Source organism: Mauremys mutica, chromosome 8 (genome assembly GCF_020497125.1).
Source record: "Mauremys mutica isolate MM-2020 ecotype Southern chromosome 8, ASM2049712v1, whole genome shotgun sequence".
Taxonomy (NCBI): domain Eukaryota; kingdom Metazoa; phylum Chordata; order Testudines; family Geoemydidae; genus Mauremys; species Mauremys mutica.
In genome coordinates, this window is record NC_059079.1 from 102,508,105 (window position 1) to 102,529,363 (window position 21,259).

Below are 21,259 nucleotides of genomic sequence, written 5' to 3' on the forward strand. Positions count from 1 at the left end.
CTGAAAAGGACTTGGATTCTTAGTCATAATTGCTGAGTGTGGAAACCATCTTCTCTTCCCCCTCTCTTTTGCACCGTTGAAAAGGCCTGAGTTATGACTTCCTGAGGCTAAAGCAGAACTATTAGTTCTTAAGTAAATACAGACCAACTTCATGAGAATATTTAAATCATGAAGACTTAATACTTGGGGAGGAGATCATGCAGGTGTCCATTCCATTAATGAGGAAGATTTTGCTACAACTGGGACAGAAAAGTGTAACAGAATTTATTTAGCATTCAACACACAAACTTCCAATGATGCAGATGGAAATTTGTATCCACCTTTTTGGTCCCTGATCCTACAAAGAGAACTGCATGTGTGAACTGATGTGCTCATGTGCAGCACCCACTTCTGTGACTCTGCATGAATACAGGTTTTCCTTGCAGGACCAGGGTTTCAGTGATTAACTTTTGTTCAACTTTTGACAGCCACTGATACTTTGAGATGTCATATTGCAATTTATAGAAAAAAAACCATGACTTTTACTGCCATATTCCTGCTGTATTTATCAACAGCTGGCCAACCTAAACTTATTTAACAGAACTACAAATTTGCAAAGAGTCTCTTCTGGTAGTCAGAAGTTTAGTGATTCCCTCACTCTGAAATTCATGGGTAGACAATACTTCCTCCACCCTCTTTTTCATTAGAGTAAAGGGACAGGTTTTTATGTTTGGTAGAGCAGGAGAGTCCCACAAAAACACTCACTGTGAGACACTTTACTAAGGAAATTGTTGGTGTTTAGAGATTCAAACAAACATAAAGTGAAAATGTCAGTGATACTCTTAGTAAACTGTCATCTTAACCAAGGAGTACTTGCCAGGAATTCGGACTAGTCAGATTATATTTATGCACATGTGCATTACGCCAAACATTTGGAAAAAATGACCCACGCAAATGTACACTCCCCTCTCTTTAGATTTGCAATTGTCATTAACCATAGTTCAGAAGATAACTGCTCAGTAGGTATTAAATAGCAAGGTTACAGTAAGACCTCCTGAATTTGAAAAACAAAAAACAATTAAGGGCTTTTAAAATTAAACTGCATGTAAAATATTTGAAATATTTAAAGGATACTAGTTTATAATGTTACATGTCTCCATACAGAAATGTATGGGCACATACCTAATGTTAGGTATATATGCAACATTTTTTCCAGCATCGTTTAAACTTTAATGATTAAACACGTGGACTCGTTTCAAACTAAAGAAAAAGGTGATATTTGTTAGACCTATCTGTGAAAGAGTATTAGTATGCCAACAAGTTTAAAAAAATGCAACCTATTTCAAAAATGAAAATTACTTTTAATTTTTACATTTTTGATATCCATGATTAAGACCATAACTGACCAACAAGATAAACATGGCTGTGATACAAAACATATGGAAATATTTAAATTTAACTGTACAAAATAAATTAAAGTTTACAAAAATCTCATGCTAGCTCTGTTGACTGACACAGTCTATGTAGTCTCCTAGGAGAAACACAAGATCTCTGAATTATTTATTTTTTAACAAATCAAAGAAAGGATGCTGCAAGGCTTCATCAAGAGTAATTCTTTTGGCTGGATCATACTCCAACATTCTGCGAATAAGGTCAAATAGATTCTGATGATCTGAGTCATGACAATGCATTAATTCCTGAAAGAAAGAAGAAAAACTCATTTACATAGATCCTTCACAAATATGAATCCAGCTGAGAAAGAAATTGATGGCTTTGGGTTTTACCTTTAATGGTTTACAACGTCTCCTAACATATCGACCTGCAGAACTATGTTCATCCCAGTCCAATTGGTCATGCTGAAAATAGCGTTTTCTGCATAGAAAGAGTTTTATTAAGCAATATTTTGTAAGTTTGATCCTGGAAATATCTACATCTTTCTAAGTAATTTTGAAGCACCATAAAAATGATGTATACTTCATATCCCTCTATACCTGGATTAAAAAACCCTTTATTTTCCAGCTAACATACATACATGAGAAAACCTGTTATCTATTGCTATATCAGAATACTGACAAAGAAGGTTATTTACTTCGTTTTCCTTGGCATTCAAACCACTAAAAGCAAACATTTAAACTATATTTACACTACTGACAAAAGTTAGAGAGCCAGAAGCTTCAAAGAAGAGAGTGACTTGTCCTCAGCTTAGACTGGTGGTACATGTAAAGGAGAGGATGTCAGCGTTACTGATTTTTATAACTTTTGTTAGTCTTGTATCATAATTTCGGTTTCTTACATTTAATCTTTCTAGTTTTTGAAAAAAGTTGTCAAAGTCAAATTCTTAGTACAACTGGATACTATCAAAGTCTTCAGGGACTATATTCCCCAAACACATAAAAGCTACTGGGTCCAAATAAATGCTTGACAAATGCACTTGTCGACAGCAAGTAGGATGATTGGGGGGGGGGAGGAGGAAATGGAGGGTAGAGGAGGATGCAGGAGTCTTATCCAGTTTCTGCCAAATGTAAGCATTCATTCCGAAAAATAACTTTTGAAACTTATTTGTAAAAGTAACCAACAAGCAAGCAATTAATGTAACTAACACAGTGCTATCTTCCTGAATCTGCAGAGAGGCTGTCTAAAGCTTAAATCCTTGCACAACCCATAGCCCAACCATCCAAGCCTGTCTTCTGGAGGTGCCTGTTGTGTTGTGGGGAAGAAATCCTTCCTTCCCAGACCAGACCACTCCAAAGTACTGATATTACTCCATGCCTGTTTCTTTAGTCTCACAAATGGAGTAACCTTTGTGCTATTTGCCTCTCACTCCACCCCTCACTCTCAATGTGCTGGGAATGGATTGGCACAGTGGCAAATCCACTAGCTTCGCTCCAGCTCCATCCTCCAAACCCCACTGTGCACAGAGATGCAGGGATTTTATAAAGAACTAGGCTCTGAAGTGCACCCCATGCACTGTCCCCCCACCTCCTGGACCCACTATACACCAGATCCACACCACTTCCACACCTCACCAGTTACAAGAGTGTCCTCAGACCCAGCTGACTTGCCCCAGTAGAGATAAGAAGAGACTTCTTTCATCTCAAAAGACTGTTGACTGTGAAGTCTCTTTCTCTAAATCCATCCATCTCTATTTATGCTCTCAACACTGCTAGGTGTTGGAAATGTTTGGGATGTTACAGCTATCTCCCTCCCAGTCCTGCTACCCAAATTTTGCATGCACTTTAAACACTGTTGGAAAGTACAATACAGCTGACTAGTGAGTTACTGATGGACTTAAGAATTGGTCTTATGGATAATCACTTGCACAATTTAGATTTTCAGGGGCTGTTTTTGGATGCTCCAGAATTCCTCAGCACGAACGATAGCTCTATAGACAAACATCTCGCTGCTTAAGCACAATTTATAATTTATAGCACTTCTCTGGCTCTAGGACTTTCACTCTGCTGAATTTCAAAGTACTGCAGCAAGAGAAACATTAGATTTTCTCTAAAAAGGTCACAAGAATCAAAAGTGTTACACAACCTAAATATAGGAGTTGCTATTAGCCCCCCCATTCCATACTTACCTTGATTTCTTAATCATGTGAGTTGGTAGAGGCCCTAACATTCTCTCCATCATTGCCAAGTGTTCTTTACTATCATGTGTCTGTAGAAAAAAAGTCATTACAATTTATACACTATTTCTTCCCTTCCACTTAAGTATACTTATTCTACACATCAAATGTCAGCCATTCCTTTATCACAGAATCATTACACATTACCAAAAAAATCAGTTATGCAGTGCTGTAAGTAGTCACTATGCTTTCCAATCAGAGTAAAGTGTTCCCTGAACAAAAGTTTATAATCTAAACAAGATTATTCCTATCTTATCAGCTTTTTTATAGTCTAGACAGTGTTTAGGAAATTAACATGTACCCACTTTAGCAGCAAAATTTGGTTTAAGATATTGTAGACAACAGAATTTTCTGAGTAGATCTGTATTATAACAATTTAAATGTATAGTGGCTTTCATCTTTCATGAACATTACTCTTAAATACCTGTTTCTATTATAACCATTTTACTGATGTATAGTCTGAGAGACAGACAGAATGAGTGATGTGCCTGAGATCACTCAGTAAGTCAGTGACAGAGTTTTGATTAGAACCTAGAGGTACTCACTCCATCCATGCTCTAACCTATTAAGAACGTAACTACCATATCAAAGGTTCTTGAAACCATAGGAAGCCTTTTAATATCATATCTCCTCCTACTCATCTATATAATTGCCCCTATACTCTCCTGATCATATGCAGTATAAGACCACCACAAAGTCTATGGACTTGTGGCATACCTAGCAATTCACCATGTTCATCTGAATTAATTTTCTGAAACTTTAACATCAGCCAAAAGACTACTGGAACCTAGTTCTATCTACTTCATTCCTCCCTGTAAATCACCACATCTACAAATACATTATGTAACTTCTGGTGTTTTGCTTGAGAAAATTATGAAAGCTAAGAGGATTTTAAAAAAGAATGACTACTTTATATTTTGTAAGACATTGTATGTAACATGTTATCTTTATATAAATGTATCACTATTTACACTTTCTATTATAACACTTAAATTTGCAAACATATTTTATGCCTCTTATATTTACATTCTTTTTAAGTAGATGGCACTAGAAAATCAAGTCAAGAGCCCGTAATAACATGGTACATAACTGCTTAACATACATACCTGAAATACTGTAAGACCAAGGTAATATTCAATTAGAATGCAACCTATACTCCAAACATCACAGGGCTGTGACCACCCCAGCGCTACAAAAGACAAACAAAAATTCCAAAGCATGTTTAATTTTTAGCTTAGGCTGAAACTGTATAAGTTACCAATCAACCGCCACCTAATGTTTGCCTAATTCCTAAGCCATTTGTCCTTACATTTTTTCTCTCCCTGAAATCATTTTGACAGTACAGAAAACAGAATTTGGCTCGAAAAAAATGAGAACTGTCAGGTTTTTTTAATGTGCAGTGTTGTTGTAGCCATGCCGGTCCCAGGAGAGAGACAAGTTGGGTGAGGTACTATCTTTTATTGGACCAACGTCTGTTGGCAAGAGAAACAAGCTCAAGCCATACAGAGCTCTTCTTCAGGTCTGGGAAATGTACTCAGCACGTATGCTTACACTGCACCTAAATACCTGTGGGCTGGCCTACGTCAGGTCACTGAGGCTTGCAGGGCTCGGGCTGCGGGGCTACAAAACTGAGGTGTGGATGTACGGGCTGGGGCATGTATGGGGACCCAGAGCTCAAGCTCCAGCCTGAGCCTAAACATCTACACTACAATTTTACAGCACCATAGCCTGAGCCAGCTGACACAGGCCTTTAATTGCAGTGTAGTCATACCCAGAGTGTCACAGCCAAATATAAGGCGGAACAGACGGTTTAGCACAAGTAGTTAAAATATATTTCAAGGGGCCGTTCAAAGTGAAATGGCCTGTTAGCACCTCTCTGGTCATAGGTGGGGAAAGGAAGAGTTAAGAATAAGAAAGAGGCTTTTTGTTGAGCTATTAATAGGATAAGCCATCATTTACCTACTAGATGGTAATAGCAGAAAGGACTATATATTAAATAATTAGGAATACCAACAACTAGTTAGAGCCGTTTATGGAAAATAATGATGCTTTGGAGTGAATAGTAGTTAAGGACCAAGATCCCATACGTGAGAAGGCCTGAAAGTCTCTACTGACCTAAAATAACTTCAGGAGCTCTGTAATGTCTTGTAGACACTAAAGTACTGTGATGTTCATTATCAAAAGTTGCGCTTCCAAAATCTACAACTTTGATGTCTGTGTTTTTTAGTGTGCGTTCATCCCGCTTCTGTAACAATCAAAATACACGTGTTACATTTTGTTAATTAGACATGCTTATTTAAAATTCTAGGTTCATACACATATAATTTTAAAATACCTACAGGATTCCAGTTGACCTAATGACATGATAAACTTCCAGCCCAGCCCTCTAAAACAGCACTTCCTCCCTACATTTACTCCCATTCAGCCCAACTCTAAAAAACCAAAACGAAAAGTTGGATAAGGAAAAGTTATTTACTTATTCCCATAATACAAGAACTAGGAGTCACCAAATGAAAATAATAGGCAGCAGGTTTAAAACAAATAAAAGGAAGTACTTCTTCACGCAGTGCACAGTCAACTTGTGGAACTCCTTACCTGAGGAGGTTTGAAGGCTAGGACTATAACAGCGTTTAAAAGAGAACTGGATAAATTCATGGTGGTTAAGTCCATAAATGGCTATTAGCCAGGATGGGTAAGGAATGGTGTCCCTACCCTCTGTTTGTCAGAGGATGGAGATGGATGGCAGGAGAGAGATCACTTGATCATTGCCTGTTAGGTTCACTCCCTCTTGGGCACCTGGCATTGGCCGCTGTCGGTAGACAGATACTGGGCTAGATGGACTTTGGTCTGACCCGGTACGGCCGTTCTTATGAAAAATCCCACAATACACAAAGCAAAAGGAACAAGCTTTGCAACTTGTCCTGAAAGTCAGCAAATATGGGCTCTGTTGCACTGAAGCTCAGTGCATGAGCGAGCACATATGCACAAATGGAAATTCCAAAATCAACATCCGCTGCTGAAAATTCTTTGTCTCCGCTGAACATATCTTAATATTTTATGCTAGAATGTCCCAATACACTCAACCAACCAACAAGACATGAGGCATAAAGTGGTTTCTAAAGAATGCATGACCCAAACCACAAAGGGTTTTATAGATCAACAACTTGAGATGAATTCTAACTTAACTGGAAGCCAGTGCAATCTTTGAATCACAGACATATATGCTTTCTGGGAGAAGCTCTGCTGACTAAGCGGGCAGCCACATTCTGTATAGTGCATAACAGCAAGTCAATCTGGATATGACAAGGCATGGATAGCTGTGGCAAAATCTACATCCAAAATAAAAATTACAAAACCTTCTTGCTAAAATGCAAGTAAGAAGGCTTTTTTACTTATTATGTTATCTGAACATTCAAATATAGAGGATCCAAAATTGCAAAACTGCCAGAAATTGCAAACCTTAGTGACAAAATGCAAACTCAATAGAGAAGGCACATATTACTGTACTTCTGCCCTTTCATCTGTTTGTTATCCTTAATGTTACACCTCTCTTACCCAGGAAGATCCTTATCCATGCCCTAAATCTTTGGTACATGCTGATAGAGACCGTAGATCTTACACCACTGTAGATCTAAATAAACTGAAACAGGCCTGGATCTCATCCACAAACCGAGGGCAGCAAAGCCCAAATTACCTCACTATTTCCATAAGCAGCTTGTGCACATTAAAAAAGGAGGGGCAACATAACAGAACACTATGTTACCTTACATGGCAAAGCTATTAGGCAGACAAGCAGTTACCCCAATGCTACGCTCTGGGTCTCTCTCAGAAACGAATGGAAAGCAACCCTCTCCATCCCTGGTCAGGTCCCATTGGCATACCACCACCTGACAGATACAGAAAAAACAGCATAGATGCTTGTCCTTGTCAACTGCCAGAACACTGACCGACACCACCAAACTGTTCTCCATATCATAACCAAATTGGTAGAGGTCAAGTAAATCTGAGGCATCACCACTAGTGTCTCTACAACTTTCTAAAAAGATTCCCTGAAAATGAGAGATTAGATGCAGGGCAAAACTGGCACAATTCTCAATACTGAGAGAGTTTCTTGAGCAAGGATCTAACAAGTACTTCTTAAAAAGACAGTGAAACTGTATCTCCATGCTGGACTTTTGTATCCAGGAAAAGCATAAGTTCAACTCACAGTTCTTAGCTCAAAAGTTCTCTATGAACCCCCAGAACCTCAATAAGCAACACTGGCCATGTGTGAACTATCAGATGATATTGTTCTGCTACTTTAGAGATTGGTCTGATTTCAACCAAACAATCTTGTCTGTTAAGAGGAAAGACAGCACATCTCAGTGAGCATATGGAAGCTAGGAAAGACAACCTTTTTTACCACTATAACTTTTACACACGGCAAGTTAATTTTTAAAAGACCAAAATAAAAGATGGTGTAAGGACAGTCCAATGGGAATTGGAATAAAAGATGTGAATTTACCATTTTAGAGTTGTACTTTACTACACAGTCAGACTCCACAAACAAAATATTTTCAGGCTTCAGATCTGTATGAGTCAACTTATTATGATGTAAAACTACAAAAGAAGGAGAAAATGGAAATCAATATACACACACACACAATATATATATAAATATTTCCTAAAATTTTTTAGATAAGCATGCAGACATTAATGAAAACATTAAGTTTACTTACAATTTATAGACTGGCAAATCTGATATGACATCTGTCTAATGTCATTAATATGAAATGGCAAAAAACTGTTTTCTTTAATAAAGTCATAGGTACTAAGTCCCAAAAGCTCAAACACAATGCAAACATGACCATGATGATCAAACCATTCCAGCATCTGGACACAGCGGCTTTAAAAAAAGGAAAGAAAGTGAAGTGAATACTCAACTCATACGTGGTTCATTTTGCAAATCCTTAACTCTTTGGCTTATATTGCATGTTTATACTTACAACGTGCTGCTGGGATCCATGGTGTTTAAATACTCCAATACCTGTATTTCTGAACGGGCTGCTTCACGGTATCTACTAACATTTTTCACAATTTTAACTGCTACATGCATTCCTCTCCTTTGAAAAAGAATATTAACTATATTAGTTCTCAAACAAACATCTAAAATTTGAATACACCCTGACCACCGGGGACACTGGAAGATTGTGGACACTAGAGAATTGCAGATTCGTTTTTGGGCATTTGATTTTAGCACTTGAAGGCAGGACAAGCATTATATGGTTTTTAACAGGAGCTCTGGTTAATCAGCAGGAAGCTAGGTTTTACGCTAGCCTCAGTTTCCAGATGGCCTCAAGATCTCACCTCAAGCAGCATGTGTTACAGTAGTCTAGTCTCAAGGTGACAAAAATATTGAACAAGGGTCTTCATTTCCAAAGAAGGGACAGTACTGCAAAAAAAGTTTCTCTGCAATATACACCACATTGTTCTTGCTGTTTTCTAATGTCCCAGCTGGCTGCAGTGAAAATTAACTTTGATAAGGTATAAGAATTAGCTTACTTTGTTAGTCTTTAAGGTGCCACAAGTACTCCTGTTTTTTTTAGATTAAAGGCATGTTTCCCACTATTGTAATTTGATAAATCTGCATGTTTTTTGTTTTATAATGTTAATGCTGTAATTAGGGCTGTCAAGTGATTAAAAAAATTAATCGTGATTAATCGCACTGTTAAACTATAATTGAATATCCTTTATTAAAATATTTTTGGATGTTTTCTACCTTTTAAAATACATTGATTTCAATTACAACACAGAACACAGTGTACAGTGCTCACTTTATTTTTGATTACAAATATTTGTGCTGTAAAAAACAAGAGTATTTTTCAATTCACCTCATACAAGTACTATAATGCAGTCTCTATCATGAAAGTGCAACTTACAAATGTAGATTTTTTTGTTACATAACTGCATTCAAAAATAAAAATGTAAAACTTTAGAGTCTATAAGCCAGTCCTACTTCAGCCAATCACCCAGACAAACAAGTTTGGGAACATGGAAGCGTGTCCTTTGGAACGGTGGTTGAAGATGGAGACATATGAATCTTTAGCACATCTGGCACATAAATATTTTGTGACGCCGGCTACAATGGTGCCACACAAATGCCTGTTCTCACTTTCAGGTGACGTAAACAACAAGAGGGCAGCATTATCTTCTGCAAATGTAACCAAACTTGTTTGTCTGAGCGATTGGCTGAATAAGAAGTAGGACTGAGTGGACTTGTAAAACTTTAATGCCTACACTGTTTTGTGTTTGAGTGCAGCTCTGTAATAAAACAAAAAAAAATCTACATTTTTAAGTTGCACTTTCATGATAAAAAGATTGCATTACAGTACTTGTTTGAGGTGAACTGAAAAATACTTTTGTTTATCATTTTTACACTGCAAATATTTATAATAAAAATATAAATGAGCACTGCATTTGTATTCTGTGTTGTAATTTAAATCAATATATTTGAAAATGTAGAAAAACATCCAAAAATAATTTCAATTAGTATTCTATTATTTAACATTGCAATTAAAACTGATTAATCGCGATTAATTTTTAAATCACAATTAGTTAATCGTGTGAGTTAACTGCAATTCATCGAAAGCCCTAATTGTAATTTTGTCTCTCTTAAAACTGAGCACAGATCCAAGAAATTCACCCTCTCTCACACATTCAGATAATATTGTCTTTCCAATTGATTAGTTGGAATGGTAATGATTTAAAAATCATTCAAGATTTAACACCAAGATCCTGAAAAGGACTAGTCAAATGACAGCATGAATTAACCATCAAAAGGAGATGACGAAATCAACTATAACAATGTTAGTGGAACAGGAGATATGAAACACCTGGTTAATTACTTTAATCTGCAGCTTTAAGTACATTGTTGAAATGATCCAATACACACAGAAGGAAGGAGGGGAATGTTTTGATCAAAAAATATGCCATTTCCTTGATAAACAATCATAATATTCTATGAGGAAGAAAGACATTGTCTTATTGTGTGTTCATAAGAGGTTTGATGGATATGTTGAAAAACCACTGACCTAGTGGACTGAATAAATTGCTATGAGTTAGAAACTCCGGTCTCAAACTCTTGAATAGTAACTAACAATAATAATGCTGGCTCACTCACTGTGCGGCCTTATCTACAGCAATTTCTTTGAGTTTAATTCCACATCCCCTTGCATACCCAAAATCCCCCAAAGTCAACAAGAGTTGTAGGAGCACAAGAAATGAAGGACTGTGCCACCTATATTTCAGTTTCCCCATCTGTGACGTAGAGATAATAATACTTATCTATGCCTGGCAATTAATGAGGAGTTGCTGTTTAGTTGATGTTTGTACTGTACTTTTTAAAAAGTAGTGTTAAATATTATAAACTGGGCTCTTTCTGAAGGGAACACTCTGCTAGCAGACATTTTCCAAGGGAAATGTGATCACAGAACAAGCTTATTATGCTGTCTGAGAAACAGAAACACAAAGATATATTCCATAACCACGTATATTTTTTCATATATTTTTCAGTTTGCTTACTTTGTGCACTGGCCAGCATTTTGTGTATAACCACAGATTCACTTTTTGCCAAATGTTGTAAGTGCTGTGTGCGTCTTTTGCATAGCAACAGGATAGAGAAAACAGTTAAAAGATAGTAAAATATAATTGAAGAACCACACAAAAATTGACGGGTAAACTCAGCAGCAGGTGCAATAGTATCTGAAACTACATTTATTTTTGAAGTGTGACTAGATTTCAGGTTTGTGATGTCCCTTCAATACTGATAAGCACAAAGACTCCTCCTCAGAATATATGACATGTTACATTTTATCTGAATCTGTATTTTGTGTCAAAGCAATATAACATTTGGACTATCATTTCTGATCCCAACCAAGGGGTTTTGTTGAGACAGTGCCCTTAAGAAGATGACTAACATACTTACATATTGTGATCAATGCATTCCACTACTTTTCCAAATGCCCCTTCCCCTAACGTGGCAATAATTTCATCTAAAAAGAACAAACACAAGTCAGAACAATTACTGACCTACTCAACCAATGATGAATGTTATTAATGTAAGATTTTAAAATGTGCCATTATAAAAGCATAATTAAACTTAAATCTCAGCATTTGAATATGTTACGTTATTGGACAAGTGTCATGAAAACAATTAGCTAACAACTATCTCTTGTTCTAATCTCAAGCTTCAGTTACTACTTTGGAACTTTTGAACAATAGTATTTAAATTCTACAGAAAAGATATGCAAAAGAACAAAAAAGCACAAAAGAACAAAACAAAGAACAATGAAGATTTCTTTAGCCCCCCTCCTCTGACATACTATTCTAAACAGAGTTTCTGCTGAAAAGTTTTTTTAAAAAAAAGTGTTGAAAAATGTTCTATACATCTTGCTCTTAGCATGTCTCCACTTTCACAGACCAGGTGACCCTCCTCATCATCCTCTACACTCCTGGATCCTTTCCTTCGGTGACTCTTCTGGAAACGGCACCAAGATCGTCCAGCCAATCAATATATCACAGTGAATTCAGGGCAGAATACGCAATTCATTCAGCAGGGAGATATTCAGGCATTCAGTTACGCACCAGGGCACGAACAGTTGGCAGGAGCAATTTCAAATTCAGTCCCCAGAAATTCACAGGGCACAGTTTATGTTACAGAAGAAAAACATGGCAAGGAACAGATTTTCAGATAAATACTTCAAGTGATAAAGCAACAGAAAACAAAAACATAATTGTCTCTCAAACACTGGTTTAAGTGAAGACTAAGATTAAGACTGCAATGTCATTATTTAGTAATAGCTTGCTATTAAACAGGAAAAAATAATCTTTATTGTATTGTACATATACGAACTTTTAACCAGGGGAGAGTTCCTTGACTGACCAGTAAAGGTTTTAAAACATAATGGTTTTAGAAATTAAAAAATTTATCAAGCAATATTACTTTTTTCATATTCAGAGAAACAAAAGAGAAAAATTTACTCAAAAGCCCTTGAACTGCAGTGTATAATCTAACACATCTTTCTGCTTCTACTGAAGTGGGGAAGTATGAATACTTAGAATCATAAAACTTAGAGCTGAAGATATTCAAATGGGCACAGTAAAAAAATTCAGATAGCATGCTTATCCAATCTTCAATAAAACATTCGACAGCCATCAGTCAGACATATGAATGATCAAAATTATGCGAGGAGCAAGGTATGGAAGTGAAGTCTCTCTCTTTTAACACATTACAGGCATCAGTTGCATGTCATGTTCACCAAATTTAAATACGGGGATACATATTTCAATTTTTTTAGTATTGGAGTTCAGCGGGGTCTCAAACTGGCTGTAAAATAGCTGTTTGACCACACTGTGACAGTTGCATTGTGAAGCAGGAAAGGTGCCTGCATTCATTTCCAGAACAGAATTTAGAAGATGTCAGTAACCTAACTATTGGCCAAAGGATATTTCCAACGGAACCAAGTCTTGGATAAAATAGTACTAATGATATTTTTTCCCTAGTACTATCTGTTTACTATGTACCAAAATTTTCATCTAATAAGTATATATACTCACTTATATACACACACGCACACACACACACACACACAGGAAGAGATTCAGCTATGAACCCTTTATATATAAAATATATCTGTCCAAGGTACTTGTGGCTTAGGAACTGAAGTTTTAACATTCAATTAAGAAGTCTATCACTAATCTATTAATAATAAAGTTAAAAATTACTCATACCGAATGTGAATGGTGACTGGAGCAATGATGTCTCTTATGCTTCCTTTTATGACTACTTTTCCTGCTCCGACCAGAGGATTTGCTATAGTGGTGATGGTGACTCTTTTCATAGTCTCTGTGATAATGCCTGTGGTCATATACTTCACAGAAGTCATTTCTGTATTCCTCAACATATCTCCGGTCATGATGATCTCTCTCATTTATGGATCTATCGTCCAAATAATGACTGAAAATACATTTAAAGTGAATTTTCTCCACTTTAAAAATACTTGTGGTCCAACAAGAAAAATTACTTGAGTTGCTAATGCTTAACTGAACATTTATGACATTTTTATTTATAGCATAAATTCTGCTTTACAACATCTCCCCCTCTAGCAAACATCTAGAGATTTTCAGGCTAGTTTATATGAGGGAGCTGGTTAAGTCACCTGTCTAACATATATTACCTTACTTTGGAATTGTGTAAGCAGAATAACCTGTACAAGTAACAAGAAATCCAGATCCAAATAGGAAATATTTGTCTCAACAGCTGGCATAACTCCACTCCAACAACTCAAAATCTCTCTTTAAAACATACAAAAATCAAAGATAAAGTGCAAGCCCACCCTTTCTTTGGTATACACCAATGATCCTCTTCCATGTCCTTAAAACATACAAGCATAAAAGACAAAAATTTAAAACCAATTTGCCACCCTGAAAAATCTAAAAGGGAGCTACTCCTGTTATTAGTACTCTGTATTAACACACTAAGAACCAGAGAGATTTTTGGGGTTAAGACTTTCCCCTCAGAAAGCAGGGGCCATGAAAGCTGCAGAGCAAGGAAAAGAGCATCTTGTGTTGCCAAACATCCACTCCTACCATTTTAGAAGCAAACTGATGAGCTCTTTAAATATGGTCCTCCTTTCTCAAAGGAAGGAAACAGAACACCTATATCCCCTCTTAAAGGAAAAAAAAGAGAGAGAAAAGACACCTGAACAATGAATGAAACCAATCTAACCCATACTTACCCTCTTATGAAATGTTCTAAGAGGGCAAACCTTCATCTCCTTCCCCATCCTCATATACATGAGAAACATTTTATTTGAAATTTAATACTATATATTGTTGCCATGTGGGTATTCACAGAAACAGATTACATGTTAATATTTTGTATCAGATTCACAATTAAATAATTTAGATCATTGTATCAGTAAAACAAATTCTCTCTTAAACATGGCAAATAATGAGCGAAATCCTAAAGGAATTACCAGTCTTGTCTACTCAAAAACATTTTTTGGTTTAAATTAATTTTAGTTACAATTAGAGATATCAGTATTGATAATCCAAAGAGTCTTTTACCTGTCTGAAACTTCAAAATGATGTGATTTATAGGGTTTGCTTTCTTGTACACTGCTGTGGGACCTCTTTTTGCGTTTATGGGGAGCACTGTGCTTTCCTTGTTCCCAGCTCTTTCTATCATCCCACTCAGAGCAATGACTTCGTTTTGAATGTCGCATCTGTCACAGAAATATTTAAAGGGAAAGGAGGGTTATATTTTAGTATACACAGAAATAATACAATCTACTAATCCAGATTCAACAGGCTAGTTCATACAGAAATCAGAGTTTACTGCCGCTCGTTGGGGGTGGCTTAATTATGCCAGTAGGAGAGCTTTCTTCTGCTGGCATTGAGCAGCTACATAGGAAACCTTACAGCAGTGCAGACATAGCCTAAGAGTTGTATATAGTTAGGACTCTGTGCTGTCATGACACAAAAATGGTTACAGACTAAGTCCTCAATCCTACACTGAGGGCTTGTCTTCATGTACAGCGTTGCAGCTGTGCTGCTATAGTGTTTTAGTGAAGATGCTACTACCCTGATGGGAGAGCTTCTGCTGGCGTAGTTAATCCACTCCAAAAACCTCAAGAATGTTTTTCATCACTATGCAAATTAAGGAAGATCTATGGAACACAAACCATTAAGGACTTTTAAAATGTGTTATTTACAAAATTACAGGTAGCAAACTGTTAAGGGAACACTGAGTAAGAGGTGGGCTGTTAGCTGTGACACAAAAAAACCCTACATTATATAGCAAAGGGGCCTTGCTTGCAGGATGTTTGATTAAGTGTAACAATTTCAAGTTAATTTAGTGTCTAGTCCAGGGATCAGCAACCTTTCAGAAGTGGTGTGCTGAGTCTTCATTTATTCACTCTAACTGAAGGTTTTGCGTGCCAGTCATACATTTTAACTTTTTTAAAAGGTCTCTTTCTATAAATCTATAATATATAACTAAACTATTGTTGTATGTAAAGTACATAAGGTTTTAAAAATGTTTAGGAAGCTTAATTTAAAATTAAATTAAAATGCAGAGCCCCCCGGACCACTGTGAGTGCCATTGAAAATCAGCTTGTGTGCTGCCTTTGGCACACGTGCCATAGGTTGCCTACCCCTGGTCTAGTCTTTTTTGAAGACAGAGTGTGGATGAATGAAGATTTAAAAACCTATCAGTCACGTCAAAGTAACCCACAAGGACAAGTCTGATACTCCGTTGGGGTTTAAACTTCCAAAGAGAAGGTAGTCAATGACAAAACAGAAAAAAAAATGTGTTTGCCCACAATTCAAGACGTTGTGATGGGATTTTATTTTGGAGAATTAGAATCTAGAGAGAATAATTCTTGAACTTTGTGCTGCCTTCCAAGCGTTTATTGGTTTTTCAAGACAGACAGAATACTCTCCTAAATGTAAAATGAGGAAAAGTGAGTTAAGGGCTGGAAAAACAGGTTATCTTAAAAAACTCAGAGTTGAGTAAATGTGGAAGAAGTGAGCAAATGTTTCCACAAATAACTTACTTGTTTTATATAAGTGCTTTGTGTTTTCTTTTTCCTGACTTCTTAAGACTTGGATGTGTACATAAAACTTTTTTCATCCTAAACTTGTTACATTTAGTTACAAGGAAAAATAAAACAGGGATAAGTTGTCTAACTTATCTTCCCTCAGTAACTTACATTTTATGATTACACTGACATTTGTCTTAAGTGACGACTCAAGTGACTGAAAAAAATGATTTGCTTAATAAAAGCAGTCTTTGAATAAAGATGGAACAAAACTATTCCAATGAGGACATTTTTGGGAAATCTCTTAGAACAAGAACTGCATAATAAGGGACCAATCTACATGAGAAGGATCAGGGAATTTTTACTTTGCCAATGAACAGAGGTGTGGCTAAAAATGGATAGCAGCAGCACAAATTATTACAATAATCTTTTTGGGAACAGATTATGGATTAAATATGCAGATTCTTTTATTAGAGGCCTTGGAGCTGCCAGATTCTCTAGAAGCAGTAATTACACTGTACAGAGTCAGGAAAGCTCAATCCATTTTTCTCTAATACAGAAAATTATCCGGCCTTTGTCACTTCTAAACTTTTAGATAATGTTTTCACCTCTATAACAATCTATACAGAACTATCTTAGAAAGGCCACCCAGAAGCTTCAGCTGCTTCAAAATATAGCTATTATTTACAACAATTTAATTGGGTGAGCCACTAGAAGCAAATTATACCCTTGTTCAAGTCTTTGCAAGTGTTCTTGTTCATTTCCAGATGCATATCAAGGCACTGATAATCTTTAAAGTCCTGAACCTATGAGACTCAATGACCTTGAAAACTCTTTTTCATTTTACATCTTTTCCTCAGTTGAGAATATTGTTAGTTTCTTTAGCTCCAACATCCATAAAAAGAAAAGGTATCTATGACATAACCACTCAGAGGTCATGCACACCTGTGACATCATCAAGGGCAATATGGCCAATCAAAATGCAGCCTTGAATCATCAGCGTCCTATACAGAATTTCTTCACTGCCCAGATTTATCCCTCATGCCTCCATAAAAGCCAACAGCAGTACACCTCCTCCCTCCTCTCCTCCAGGTTTTTTATGGAATATGGTTTCTTGGTCATTGGCCAGTAGGGGCTCATAGGAGCACACTAAGTGGAGATGCTAGCTTCAGGCCTCACATCCATATCACTATGCTTTGTGAAGAGGAGGAAAAGAAAACCACCTCCTCACTTAAGAAAATAAAGTGAAAATCCATTTTTCATTGTTCTGGACTCCAATTCACTAATACGAGGAAGGTGAGAGAACCCTTAAGTCAGTCCTTTTGAGGAGAGTGAGGAATGGACAAGAATGAGAATAGGCAATGGTATGGTGCAAAGGAAAAGACTGTGAGGTAACATGCACATTTTCTTAAAAATATTTATTTACACAGAACTGAAGTTTATAGAAGTTATGTTTATTTTCAAACTTTATGCCATAAACTAGTGTACACTTGTAACCGTTGTTTTTTGGTGCTGTATATTAACATGGGTACTCAAAAGTAAACAGTCTTCAAACATTTTTTCCAATAAAATCCACATTATAACAAAGCTTATACAATTAGCTCTTTATACATTATTTTATATGTGACTACTATATAAACCAGTGACTATATATATATATATATATATATATATATATATATATATATATATATAAATTCAGAACGTAAGTTTTAAGATATTGCACAGATTTATTTCGCCAATCTCATTGTAACAGAGCCAGATTTTAGAATTATCTATAGAATCACATTCTGAACTCAGTACCTAGGTAAATATGCAGCACCGCAGTACTATAATCCATACCAACCACAGTTCATAAACTCCATTAGCACAGAACTATGCAGGCATTTTTCAAGTTGGCTGCTCTACCAGAAAGAAGTGCAGGAGCAGATACAGAGTTTCTGCTGTCAAGTGTTCCATGTAGTGACTGCTGAGACAGGCACATGGCACTACTGACAAGCAGAAAAAAAATTAGGGAATAGCTATACAATCAGGAAATCAAAGTCTATTTGTACATCCAAAGGAATCTTCTGAATACATATTTTAAAATGTAAAATAAACAGTGTGTGTGTATATATATATATATATATATATATATATATATAAAAAGTGTGCTAGTAACTCACTCCGTATATTAAGATAGAGATTCTAAAATTGAAGTATAAAACTAGAATCATCATACTTGAATACGACTGCAATGAGAAGGCAAGTGAACGACCTTTCATTTCAGAAACTGATCATTGATAGTTATATCAGCAATTCTGACTTGTCTCTCTCCACACCTAGAAGCATTTCTTAACACTGAAGTTTATACAAAGAATATTACAAAGTAACAGCATCAGAATGTTGTTAATTTGATCAATTTGCTTTTTTTGACTTCTGACAAAGTTAAAAAATCCTTCCTACCAAATTTCTTTCAAAAAGATTTTTAAAAAATCACTTCTATCACCAGCTTTTAAAAAGAGGAAGCACGGTGTTACAAGAGAGGATGAATCAAAAGGTATAAAAAGTATGGACTAAATCCTGCAAACGTGGTTAACTTGAATTCAATGAAGTTACTCAGGGTAGGAAAGTTTAAGCATATGCATAAGCATTTGCAGAATCAGCGCATACCTGACTATATTTTCAGGGAGAAGCCATTCCCCCATATATCCCTCCATCCCTCACCTTTTGCCTCCACTCCCTACTCCAAAGTCATTCCTCTTTATATCCACTTCTCATAATCGAGGACTTCAATTTCTCTCTTTTGGGGATGAGGAATTTTCCTCTTCCCTTCATTCAGCTGCAAATTAATGAGGATTCCAGTTTTTATCATCACACCCTAACCAATTCAGTCTTGCAAGAGTGAGGCAGCTGTTAGGCTTGGAGTGCACCAGAAAATTAAGTCAGCCTAACTACTTCACTCAGGGGTGTGAAAAATCCATACCCGTGAGTTGTGTAGTTAAACTGACCTAAATCCCCATGTAGACAGCGCTAAATCAACAGAAGAACTCTTCTGTCAACCTTGCTACCACCTCTTAGGGAAGTGGATTACCCACAGAAAGGAAAAACACCCTCTCATTAGCGTAGGCAGCATCTACGCTAAAGCACTGCAATGGTTCAGCTGTGCCATCGTAGCATACCAAGTGTACACAAATTAAATGCAAAAAGGGACCCAGTCAGTACTAACCAGGGACCAATGCAAGGAAAGGGAAGACTCAACTCCCCACTAATTCCAGGGGTCCCACATTATCACGGGGGACAGGGGGAGGGGATGAGGCAAGAGGAGACCAAGTATTGCTACACCCTGAAGAGATGAATAGGATGAAACTGAAGACCTTTGCTGCTTATTTTGCTGAACTCACAACCTCCACGTGGAGGTGGTCTCTGCTGTGGAGTGAAGATTTTCCCAAGCTCCTCCTCCCAAATCCTCAAGTAGCCAACTGGAAAAGCAGCTGAGCTGCAGCCCACTGTTACTCCACCTTCACTCTGTAAGGTCTCAGCCAGGCCCTGCCCTATTGTAAAGCACAATGCAGCTGTTCACCGCCAGGATAAAGTCCTGCAACCTCCACCCTCCGAGCTCATCCCCTCCCTTCACGTTTGTGATGCCCGGGCACCAGAGGGTTACCACGGCAGCATTTCTCCAACGCATCCCGTGGCTTCCCTGGGCAACCTCAGCTTCTGACACTAACCTATTCACCCCCAGGTCCATCACAGGCCAGCCTCCTCCCCGTGAGCAGCCACGGAGAACTGGGCCGCCAGATGTGAGAGCGGGGAGGGCCCATGGCCCAGCGTGCGCAGGGAAAGCTCCTCCACTGACATCTGCTTCCTTTGCCGGCCCCGATCCGCAGTCAGGGTACAAGGCGCGTGTCCCCCTGGCATTCCCGCGGGGTGGGGTGGGGGGGATGCGTATGTCCGGGCTGTTTGACCAGCGGGGTTCTCACAGGGGGGTTATCTGCAAACTGGGCAGGTGCCAGGGCCACCCGTGTGAGGGCCCAGCGAAGTCTGTCCAGAAATCAGTCACCCCCCACGAGCCTGCCCCTCCCCCAGGTCCTTCACCCCCCCAAAATACCCCCCCTCAGAATCTTTCCCTCCCTCCTCAAATCCCCCTCAGGCCCCTTCCCGCCACAATTACCCCACCTCGGGCAGCCCCCTGCCCTGGCCGAGGCGGTAAGTGACCCGCTTCGAGCTCAGCCGGCTCGAGTCCACCACGACGTCGGCCTCCCCCCGGCCCCTGACAAGGGATCGGGATGCGGGGGGAGGTCACTTACGGCAGGCGAGCAGCTGAGCGAAACCCGTCCCCGCCCTCCGCACAGAAACAAAATGGCGACCGCCCCCGAGCACTAGAGATACCGGCGGTTCGCTTCCCCCGCCCCCCGGTGCGGGATGACGTCACACGCACTCAGCGAGGGATGGGATGAGAAAGAAACAACGGGACTCCGCCCCTTAGCGGGAGCGGCGATAGGGAAGCATTGAGGCTCCGAGACTCCGCCCCCTGTTGGGGGGAAAGGGAGACACAAACTCCGCCCCCTGTTGGGGGGAAGAAGGAGGCGCAGAGGCTTAGACCCTATGTGTGGGGCACTGTAAGCGGGGAATAAGGGTTCGGGCCTGCTGGAGTCCAAGGGAGACTGTGCATTGGGAGCTGTGGAAAGCACTCAGCTGCGCGCTGTGGGTCAGAACCTCAAAGATATTATACACACTTAACTCCCATTGAAATCAGTGGATTTAGGCACCCAAATAACTCTGAGGATCTGGCCTTGGGGACCTAACCCACCCCACTGCGCTCATTCAGTTACTCACAGACCCGCACCACCAGTCTTTCTCCTTGCCCCTTCGCAGCCGGCCCCGTGGGGGAGTCTGATTTCTAGTGGGAAACAATCTCACAGGAAGGCTGTGAGAGAACAAATACTGTGATAGCTGTACCCAGGGCAGCTGCTGCTAACCACACCGGTGAATAATGTAGTAATATGTCCTTATTGCTCCTGACCCAGGATTTCCCCAGCTCCTGTGCCCTTGGTTGTGCAGGAGATGAAGGAGATGTTAGTACCTCCAC

At 38.5% G+C, this 21,259-nt stretch overlaps 1 protein-coding gene and 1 long non-coding RNA gene across 10 annotated transcripts in view; one reads left to right on the forward strand and one right to left on the reverse strand.

Moving 5' to 3' along the window:
* Positions 1-1,331: 1,331 nt before the first annotated feature.
* On the reverse strand, positions 1,332-20,615 carry CLK4 (CDC like kinase 4). 8 transcript variants are annotated; one of them, XM_045026727.1, is made up of 14 exons: positions 20,478-20,559; positions 16,204-16,281; positions 14,714-14,871; positions 13,376-13,601; positions 12,032-12,122; positions 11,571-11,637; positions 8,593-8,709; positions 8,326-8,492; positions 8,112-8,206; positions 5,723-5,852; positions 4,714-4,796; positions 3,560-3,639; positions 1,764-1,851; positions 1,332-1,676 (listed from the first exon to the last, which is right to left on the reverse strand). In XM_045026727.1, exons 3-14 carry the CDS (start codon positions 14,869-14,871, stop codon positions 1,536-1,538), a joined length of 1,443 nt encoding a protein of 480 aa, XP_044882662.1. In that variant the 5' UTR covers positions 16,204-16,281; positions 20,478-20,559; the 3' UTR covers positions 1,332-1,535. The 8 variants fall into 8 exon arrangements, with proteins under 8 accessions (XP_044882662.1, XP_044882663.1, XP_044882661.1 ...); XM_045026728.1 differs by lacking the exon at positions 20,478-20,559 and adding an exon at positions 16,916-17,048; XM_045026726.1 differs by lacking the exon at positions 16,204-16,281 and having other exon boundaries at positions 20,478-20,615.
* Positions 17,182-21,259, forward strand: part of LOC123375644 — a 47,257-nt gene continuing 43,179 nt past the window's right edge. The window contains exons 1-2 of one of the 2 annotated variants that reach the window (XR_006581540.1): positions 17,182-17,579; positions 19,913-20,062. This is a non-coding gene — a long non-coding RNA (uncharacterized LOC123375644). Of the gene's footprint in view, positions 17,580-19,791; positions 20,063-21,259 lie in introns of those variants that run through there. The other variant, XR_006581541.1, reaches the window with a different exon arrangement.